The 9,976-nt window shown below is 45.6% G+C and overlaps 1 protein-coding gene across 1 annotated transcript; it reads left to right on the top strand.

Annotated features, from left to right (window-relative positions):
• The first annotated feature begins 37 nt into the window (after positions 1-37).
• On the top strand, positions 38-9,904 carry LOC116377823 (phosphatidylinositol 4,5-bisphosphate 3-kinase catalytic subunit beta isoform-like). Its single transcript, XM_031839564.1, has 17 exons — positions 38-269; positions 416-670; positions 794-890; positions 1,531-1,661; positions 1,969-2,019; positions 2,931-3,119; positions 3,449-3,570; positions 3,834-3,977; positions 4,088-4,187; positions 4,728-4,924; positions 5,026-5,135; positions 5,282-5,360; positions 6,888-7,055; positions 7,198-7,321; positions 7,434-7,579; positions 8,972-9,104; positions 9,613-9,904. The coding sequence occupies exons 2-17, from the start codon at positions 557-559 to the stop codon at positions 9,748-9,750; spliced, it is 2,043 nt and encodes a 680-aa protein (XP_031695424.1). The 5' UTR covers positions 38-269; positions 416-556; the 3' UTR covers positions 9,751-9,904.
• Positions 9,905-9,976: the final 72 nt, after the last annotated feature.

A 9,976-nucleotide genomic window follows, 5' to 3' on the forward strand; every position in this document is an offset into this window, starting at 1 on the left:
GTGTGTGTGTGTGTGTGTGTGTGTGTGTGTGTGTGTGTGTGTGTGTGGACATCTGTGTGCAGGGAACTGGTGGGTGTGAAGAAGGACTGTGTTGTGGAGTACATATTTTCGCACTGCATTATGCAAATACTGCTCACTCATTGCAAGTGTGGCTTTCTCTTCTCTCCTTCCCTCTGCAGCAAGTACAGACGTGTGTGTGGGACGTGTCCAGCTCGTTTAAGATAGTCCTGGTGAACGGCAGCAAGGTGAACGCGGAGGAGACTGCCAAGGTAGACTCTTGCTCTGTCCACATCCATAACAATCTGTTCTATTCCTGTTGTAATGTCACTGCACACACACACACAAAACCTGCATGCACAGTTGTTACACACAGCTAAAACTGTGATCGTGTAAAGATCTCTTCCCATCCACCCAGGTCCAGGTGAGGGCGGGGCTCTTCCACGGCACTGAGCTGCTCTGCAAGCCGGCGGTGAGCAGCGAGAGCAGCGGCCGCTCGGACCACACGTGGAAGGACAGCACGCTGGAGTTTGACCTCTCCGTCTGTGACCTGCCACGCATGACCCGCCTCTGCTTCGCCATCTACGCCGTCATGGATAAGGTCAAGAAGCAGAAGTCCACCAAGAATGCCCACATAAACAAGTACCAGACCATCCGCAAAGCGGGGAAAGTGGTGAGAAACGGCCTCGAACTAAGGGCGTAAAAAGCAATAAAGGCCTCTTCAGTCTCCACTATCTCTATTATGTAATTGATAAATTATTGATTTTGCTTTGTTTTCCCTCTCTGTGTGATGCAGCACTACCCTATAGCTTGGGTCAACACTATGGTGTTTGACTACAAAGGCCACCTGAAGACCGGAGACATCATCCTGCACTGCTGGTCGTCCTTTCCTGGTATATCTATTATATCTACTGGTTAGGGATGGGCATTTTAAGACATTTCCATATTTGAGTACTCATTCAATTACTAAAACTCGTGGGAAAATAAAGCTGCGGTGTGTTTCCAGTTGTGATTTAAGTGGCGTGTGACTGTAACATATGACGCCGCACTTTCCCTCATACATCTTCTCCACTCTTTTGGTTGCTGTTCACCGCGATGCTAGCTTGTATTTCGGCTCATCATCTCGCGGAAGCCTTCACCAGAAGCATATCTCCAGTCACCGTTTCTGGCTAATCTTCTCTGCCCTGGCGGCATTACAACGGCGCGTGCCACCACTGCTAAGCAAATGAGGAGGTTATCGCTCTGTGCTGTTATCTCCTCGTGATTAATGCGCAAATGTGTAATCAGTTCAATTGCAAATTTAACATTACAACCCTTGCACATTCATTTATGTACGTTTGTTTTTCTTTACAAAGCAAAACAAAGTGATTATTAATATACGCTGAACGTATACTGATGTCTCAATGGAGTACTCAAATACTAACGCCCATCCCTACTTCTCATATAATTCAACCAGGGTAAAAGGAGCTTCTCCGGTGCCACCGTGCAGTAACTGCACGTGACTTCATGTGTTTGTTAATGTGTCTCACGCAGACGAACTTGAAGAGATGCTGAACCCCATAGGGACCATTCAGACCAACCCGTACACCGAGAACGCTACAGCGCTGCACATCCACTTCCCAGAGTACTCGTCACACTCCATCGTCTTCCCTCCCTTTGACAAGGTCAGACAGTGTCCCACTTACGGAAACATACTTTCTTTTTTTTTACCACTATTATAAAGTTAAATTTGCAATGCACATAAGCAAATGATCTGCCGTGATTGTTCCACACTTGGACTACGTCTGATCTCTGGATGAGACTTTTCTTTTAAAGACTTGACTGCAGTTGAATTTGTCATTGCAGCGCCTTAGTGCTCTTCATAATGGCACCTAGTGATTGTGATGAGGTGGAGGATCGGGACGTGCTCGGCCTGCCGAATGCGCTGGATCTGTTCACTCATGCGGTGCTCACTTACTTTGTTTTTGGCAGATATTGGAAAAAGCTGCAGACATCGCCGGAGCAAGTGACTGCGGGACTATGGTGAGTTCATGGACAGTGGGAGATAATTGTGTTGAGTATTTGCGCATTCAGGAAAAGTGATATATGTGTGTTTCAAGTTGGCCTGTTACAAATGCTGCATGGTTTCTCTCTGTCTCCCCCTCTCACTCACACACCATCAGTGTGGTATTATCTCGCTCTGCTGGTTTCCCTGGAAACCCATTGTTATCACTTTGGCAGGGTGTAGCTGCAGAATTATTTCAGTCCCCTTCAAAACTACAGACTCTAATCAGATTGCTTGTATGTTTTCCCGTCTCGCCGGGACTAAACTAAACCTCAACTAAAAGCCCACTCCTGGGCGTGTTGCAGCCGGTTACGTAATCCTGTGTTAGGTAGAGGGCATGCCTGAAGTTACACACCGCTTTAAATGTAAGGTGTGTGTGTGTGTGTGTGTGTGTGTGTGTGTGTGTGTGTGTGTGTGTGTGTGTGTGTAAGGACAGACTAGCACAGACTACAACTCAGTGTTTACTTTTTATTGTATCTCAATTTGTGCCTCAAATTACAGATCCACACAGTAGCAGCTCGTCTAATATGATTCCTTTGTAAAGAAGCTGCCATCTGTTTTTCTTTTAGCACTAGTTTGCGTTGATGTTATTGGCTTTTTTAAATCAAAGTGTCCCGCTTGAATCAGACCGCATTCATAAAGCGAGACAATGTGAGGCCTTGGTTTGCGGATTGTGTTGAGCTGCATTCAAGGCGGTTGACATAGAACTTGCTGGACGCTTTGACACACTCCTGCCATCCTGTGGTTATTTCTGGTCGCTGCACATCGTCGTCCACCCAATTCTCCTTCATCCTTCCTCTCACCCCGTCTCTCCTCTGCATCTTCTTCATCCTCTCCTTCGCTAACTCCCCCAACTTCAACCGGCCTTGTCCTCGTTGCTTCTCCTCAGGGTCGCGGGGGGAAGAAGTTCCACATAGAGCTGAAGGAGATCATGGAGCGCGACCCGCTCTCTCAGCTGTGTGAAAACGAGAAGGATTTGATTTGGACACTACGCTACGACTGCAGAGAGAACTTTCCTCAGTCGCTGCCCAAGCTGCTGCTTTCCGTCAAGTGGAGCAAACACGAGGACATGGCCCAGGTTAGTTTGTGCATTTCAGTTGTGACTGTGGCTAAGTGGATATCAGGGCTGTCTTTCAATCAGAGGATCGGTGGTTCAATCCCCAGTTCCGGCACCTGTGACAGACAGACATTAAACATAAAATGTTAATTTATTATGCGCAGAAAAGAAAACTGTGATCGGTTATTATTACTGTACGACTAATTGTGCAGCCGTGTGGGTGCTTTTGAGGCTTATCCAACTTTTATAACAAAGGTTTTATTCACTGAGCTACACAAGGACTTCATGTAACTGATTAAATGTCTGGGTACCAGTTTCTGAGCGTGTGTGTGTGTTTATCTCTCTCTCAGCTCCAGGCACTGCTTCAGATCTGGCCCAAACTGAGTCCCAGAGACGCTCTGGAGCTTCTGGACTTTAACTACCCTGACCAGTATGTCAGAGAGTATGCAGTGGGCTGTCTGCGAGATATGAGGTAAAGATATGTTTCCGCCCACACATGTATTTTTACATAACACACCGTCTTTGTCTCATATTCAAGCTCTTACATATCATCCCCTGTAATTGTGTACACCTTGTTACATTCCCCATTACTATATATGTGTGAATTACTATCAGTTGATCAGTGCTGTGTGTTGTTTCGTTTCCTGAAGAGAGACACAAATCCAACTAAAAGTTTTGAAAATGAAACGGGATAAAAAAAACCTTCCCCTCACTCTCCGTCCCTTTCCCCTCCAGTGAGGAGGAGCTGTCTCAGTACTTGCTACAGTTGGTGCAGGTGTTGCGCTACGAGCCCTACTACGACTGCGCCCTCACCCACTTCCTGCTGGAACGTGCCCAGGGCAACCGCAAGATAGGACACTTCCTCTTCTGGCACCTGCGGTATGTACAGACGCACGTTCTGCATTAGTGAGGAAGGGAAATACTTTGTATCCAGTTGAGTCACAAGAGGGTTTCTCTTCTGACTGTGGCTGTTCTGCTGCCCTCTACAGGTCGGAGATCCACATGCCGGCTGTTTCTGTCCAGTTTGCCCTCATCCTGGAGGCCTACTGTAGAGGCAGCATCCCTCATATTGAGGTTCTAAAGAAACAGGTAGGACACACGCTTACTCTCACTCTCTTTTTCATTTTGCCTCTAGACTCTTCAGACTGCCTCAGACTTTGACATTGCTAGTCCTCACACGAGAACCGGAATAGTCTATTGTCAACCCCCGTCAGGACTACATTCATGCTATTTTTAGCTCGTCACAGAGACAACAGCGTCGCCCTCCTGACCTCCTACACTGTTCATTCTGACAGTCACTCCTGTGGACGCTTCCTCCTACTTCCTCATCATTTATATGACCTCCTTCCTGTTTGGAGGAGCACACACAATGCTGACATAGTCTTTAAAAGGAGAATGAGCTCAGTCGTCTTAAACTTGGATGAAGAATTTCTGGGGTTCTGTCGACTGTTTTCAGTCAAAGAAACGCAACTCATTGTTGAGCTTTGCTCCGTTGCCTATTATGTTATTATTGTTAGATGTATTGTATGTTTTATTAGTGATTCTATGTGTGTGTAAGGTGACATCGAGTGCCATGAAAAGCCCCCATTATACAAAAGTATTATCTAAGTGTTGTTCTGACTGTTCCAGGTGGACGCCCTGAGTAAGCTAAAGTCGGTGAACGAGCTCATCAAGCTGGGAACCATCAAGAACGCTCGGAGTAAGACCAAGGAGGCCATGTTGACCAAGGAGGCCATGATGACTTGTCTGAGGCAGAGCGGCTACTCAGAGACTCTGTCGGACCTTCACTCCCCTCTGGACCCCAACATCCTGCTGTCCGGCATCAAGTAAGACGACTCGGTTTCAGGATGCGGTGGAACTTTTTCGTCCTCTGTTTCGCGGTGCGTCATCCCCGTCTCTCTCTCTCTCTGTCTCTTTCTCCTGTCAGTGTGGAGAGGTGTCGGTACATGGACTCCAAGATGAAGCCACTCTGGATTGTTTACAACAACAAGCTGCTGGGGGGAGACACCCTGGGAATCATCTTCAAGAATGGCGATGGTAGGAATCAAAGACTGGGGCTGGAGGGCGGGAATAAAAGAGAGAAGAGGGTGGGAGGAGGGTTAGGGGTCCTTCACGAAGGTGAAGGATTGAAATCACTTTACATCTTTCAACTAAAATCTGTTTTTGCATTTCCCTCTTCCTAGATCTAAGGCAAGACATGTTGACCCTCCAGATTTTGAAGTTAATGGATCTGTTATGGAAGGAGGCTAATCTGGACCTCAGGTGAGTTGTGCGTGCGTGCGTGTGTGCGTGCGTGTGTGCGTGTGTGCGTGCGTGCGTGCGTGCGTGTGTGTTAAACACACACACACACACACAAGCTTGTTTGTTCCTGCTCTCTGTAGGGAAGGGGAAGCTCTGGTGGGGTGCAGCAGAGGAGGGGAGAAACTAAATTACCCCATGCTAGTTTGACCTCCAACCCTTCTACACCCTCGATATCCACACACGCACACAATATCTGCATTACAATCCTAATCAAATCCACAATTTCGCACTTTCACAAACCCCCTTTTCTCGCTCCGTCATGCGCCGACACATCTGGAGCCGAGAGTTGGAGGGGTGCTGTTTTGACAGTTGAGCTTGAGGACGGTGCTTCAGATTACAGGGACACGGAGTTCAGAGTTCGAACGCGGTGACGGGACGTCCCGTACGGAGGGAGGGACAATGTAATGAACCCACTACGATGTGGTGGACGTGGGCTTGTTCTGGGTTTTCTTGCTGATGCATTTCATCACACACATCCTTACTGTCTGTCGTCATTTTCTTCTTTATTCAAAGTCAACACCTCTCAAGTTTAGTATGATGTGGCATTTGGTCTCCATTAGTCAAACTAATTAAATCTAGAAAGTGAGCCAGCTTTGAGCGTTGGGTTCATGGCTGTCTGATATTTGAGACTTGGGGCCACTATGTCAGTAAGGAGGGTAAAAGATTTGTCCAGGTCACATAATTCTGCGTCCTGCTAAATGAAGACATACCGCCATCTTGTAGAGGGAAATCCATGTGAATGAGGAAAAGTAATGTGATCTGCATGCCATCACGTAATCACCGTATGTTCTCCACCCTAATGTTCTCATCTGTCTCAACTCAGTGGTAACAGTATGATGTACAAATAAACCACAGCCTAATATCTTAATCTCATAAATACATAAGACTGGAATTAGATCTACAGCAACGCACACAAAGCTACGTTTACAATGACTGGTCAAATGACCCAAATCAGATTTTTGGATCATGTTTTTGGGGAATGTATTTCGTTCTTATGTTGGAAGTGAATGAAATCGGGAACTGTCACCACAACATGTGATATTTATTCCAGTAGGTATATGCAGAGTGTTTCTAGTGTAAACCAAATGTGAAATCAGGTATTTGTAATAAACTAGTAGTTGAGATGACTCACTGATTTTTCTCTAGAAAATGTAAATGTAAAAATTGTGGCAATAAGTGTGAAGAGGCTTTATTTTTATTTTAGTCATTTAAATTTGTATTAATTTAAACATTGACATTATACATAGATACAGAAATTAGGTTTCACAGATATATATATATATATATATATATATATAAAAAAATACTTAAACCCCTCCCCTCGGCACCCCATTTATTATTATTATTATTATGTGTTGTACATGTATCAGTAGGGGTTGCCGTGTGTCCCCCGTTCGATATATTTTTCTCTACCCACCGACGGCTCCGGGATCGATTTGTTCACAGTGACTCAGTTGAAACCTTTTTCCGTCTCTGCCCATCGTTCAGAATCGTACCGTACGGTTGCCTAGCAACAGGTGACCGCGCGGGGCTGATCGAGGTGGTCTCGTCGGCCGACACGATTGCCAACATCCAGCTGACCAGCAGCAACGTGGCAGCAGCGGCCGCCTTCAACAAGGATGCCTTGCTCAACTGGCTCAAAGAGAGGAACTCTGGGTAAGAAAGCTGCCTGAGGCCCAAAGGTCCAAAAAAAACCAATTTTCCTGTTGTTTGGAAACACACTTGAGGTTTTCTCAGAAGAGAATCCAGAAAACAAATGTGCTTGAATGCCTCCTCTGTGTGTGTTTTGTATCGTCAGTGATGCTCTCGAGCGGGCCATCGAGGAGTTCACTCTGTCGTGTGCAGGCTACTGTGTAGCCACCTACGTCCTGGGAATCGGAGACCGCCACAGCGACAACATCATGGTCCGGAGCACCGGACAGGTTGGACACGCGCACCGTTTGTTTCACCTGTGTAAATTACCCAGTAACTCCCTTAGTTCTTTTCCTTGGTTGTCCTCGCCGCTCACTGATTTGGTCCTTCTCGTCCCGTCAGCTCTTCCACATCGACTTCGGTCACATCCTGGGCAACTTCAAGTCCAAGTTCGGCATCAAGAGGGAGCGAGTGCCATTTATCCTCACACACGACTTCATCCACGTCATACAGCAGGGCAAGACGGGATACACAGAGAAATTTGGCAGGTTTGTTCCACTTTCATCTTCAGCAATGATTACTGGTGCCTGAGCTTCTACTGCCCACTGCTGGTGGGAGATGGTACTGCTCTAAGTGACCTATGCAACCAGTGGGTTTAAGAACCACTGGTTGCATCGGTCAGTTAGTGCAGTACCCTCTCCCACCAGCAGTGGGCAGTAGAAGCTCAGGAGCTGATGAACATCACTGAGCAAAAATGTCCTCTGTTAAAAATCAATTCAACTGTGTAGTCAAGTAAAATTGGTCCGTAGTTTATTTGTAGGAAGGCATGTTTGACTATCACACACACAAACAAACATGATCAACAGTGTCGTGGCTTTCACACACACACACACACACACACACGCACAGGCAGAAGGAGATTGTAAACAATGTATTCATATATGCTGAAGGATGAAAAGGTTTAGATTTAATCCACTCTTAAATTAAGTCTCTTTTTTTCTACATAAGATGGGTAAAATTTAAAATAAAAAGATATGCACAATTTGGATATAGGTCCTCATACTACATTTTGAAGTTATTATTCCCAGATACAGATGACTCATTGTTGCAGTGATCACATAAAAAATATACCAACCCAGGCAACATGTTTCTGTGGTATTGAAGCTTGAGGGAGGTGTGTGTTGGAGTGCGCATGAACAGAAATTTAAGTTCTTTTCATAGTTATTTTGAGTAAATAGGCCTCATTCTGCCGTCTGTATGTGTCTCGAGATGTGAAACAGTAATCAACTTTGATCCGCGTTGGATTTCTTGAATTTGAGAGAAAATTGGACCTGGAAAGTCTTCGGAAAGTAATTTAATTGAATGCTTAAGAAGTTGTCTGAAACCTGTTTAAACTGCCTCGTTAGCCAACAGCTGAGCTACACAGCTGTGTGTTGGAAGAGCAGCCTAAAGGTGCTCGATCTAAAATGATCCATCCTCAAAAAATGTGAAAAGAGCAGCGCGGCATTGGTGCATTGTTGCGTCAGCAAAAGTGGTAAATAGTACAACGTGTACCAGATCAGAAGGAGAGCACGCACACAGAGGACTTTGTGAAAGAGGAAACGTGTCCTTTATATGATGACCTGCAGTATGTTCACAGTGGTAGCGGTGAGGTTGTCCAGCGCTCCTTCGATTACTCCTATTCATATGAACAGTGTGAGATGGGATTCAAACAGAAATGTTAACATGTCGACCACTAGCCAGGGATGCTGATCTGCTTTACATCATCCAAAGAGTTATTACTGTGTATAAAGGAAATAACAGCAATAACATTCATCGGGTTTGAGTAACAATAATCACATGATTACAGGGAATCATATATGATGGAACATTCCAAGTCAACATCACGACCGTCATCATAACTGTGATTCTAAATATGTTTGTCTGTGTCGGTCTTGCAGTTTCCGTCAGTACTGTGAGGAAGCCTATCTGGTCTTGAGGAAGAACGGGAACCTCTTCATCACCCTGTTTGCCCTCATGCTGACCGCGGGACTGCCTGAGCTCACCTCAGTCAAAGACATCCAGTACTTAAAGGTACACACACACACACACACACACACACACACACACACACACACAGCATAAAAAAAACTGATAATCAGTGCCTCATGTAAAAATCTACAACTTGTGAACTGTGATGATTTCCTATCACAGTTCAGTGTTAATATTCTGTGCATCTCTTCAGCTTCATCCCTTTTGACAACTCAATTCTGCACAGAGACAAGATGCTGGGAGATTAAACCGAATAATGTTATTAATAGCATTGAAGTGCAGTGAGACAGAAGTCTCAAACCAGGTAGACTAATGTACAAAGCTGTATGCCTCAAAGTAAGATTGCTCAGCAGAACTTCATACAGATTCACAAACAAAAATGCTTTTGGTTAGATTAGTAGTCTCAAATTATTTTTCTTTTTTTTTTAAATTAGTTTCTTTCTTTTATTTTATTAGTAGTTAGCTGCAAATATCTATAGATTCTGTGTCCATTTCATCCTAAACACTTCTTCATCCTTCTCTCACGACTAACCCTCCTCCTCCTCCTCAGGACTCTCTGGCTCTGGGTAAAACAGACGAGGAGGCCCTGAAGCAGTTCCGCCAGAAGTTCGACGAGGCCCTGAGGGAGAGCTGGACGACCAAAGTCAACTGGATGGCCCACAACGTGGCCAAAGACAACCGCTCCTAGAGCAGCTTGAGGTCCCTCAGAAAGGTCACAGGGGCCAAGAGGACACAGTGAAGGAGTGTGCGGTATGGAGGAAAAGGTGTGCAAAGGAGACGGGGTGACGGCCGCCCTCATCTAAAGAAGGGAATCTAGCAGAATACACCAAACACGAGCAGATACACCCCCTCAGCCCTCTCTGGCCCTGTGACCTACAGACGAGGAGGCCGCCGTACTTAAAGCAGTTTCTGGG

Source organism: Anarrhichthys ocellatus, unplaced genomic scaffold (genome assembly GCF_004355925.1).
Source record: "Anarrhichthys ocellatus isolate YVR2014 unplaced genomic scaffold, GSC_Weel_1.0 scaffold1718, whole genome shotgun sequence".
NCBI lineage: Eukaryota > Metazoa > Chordata > Actinopteri > Perciformes > Anarhichadidae > Anarrhichthys > Anarrhichthys ocellatus.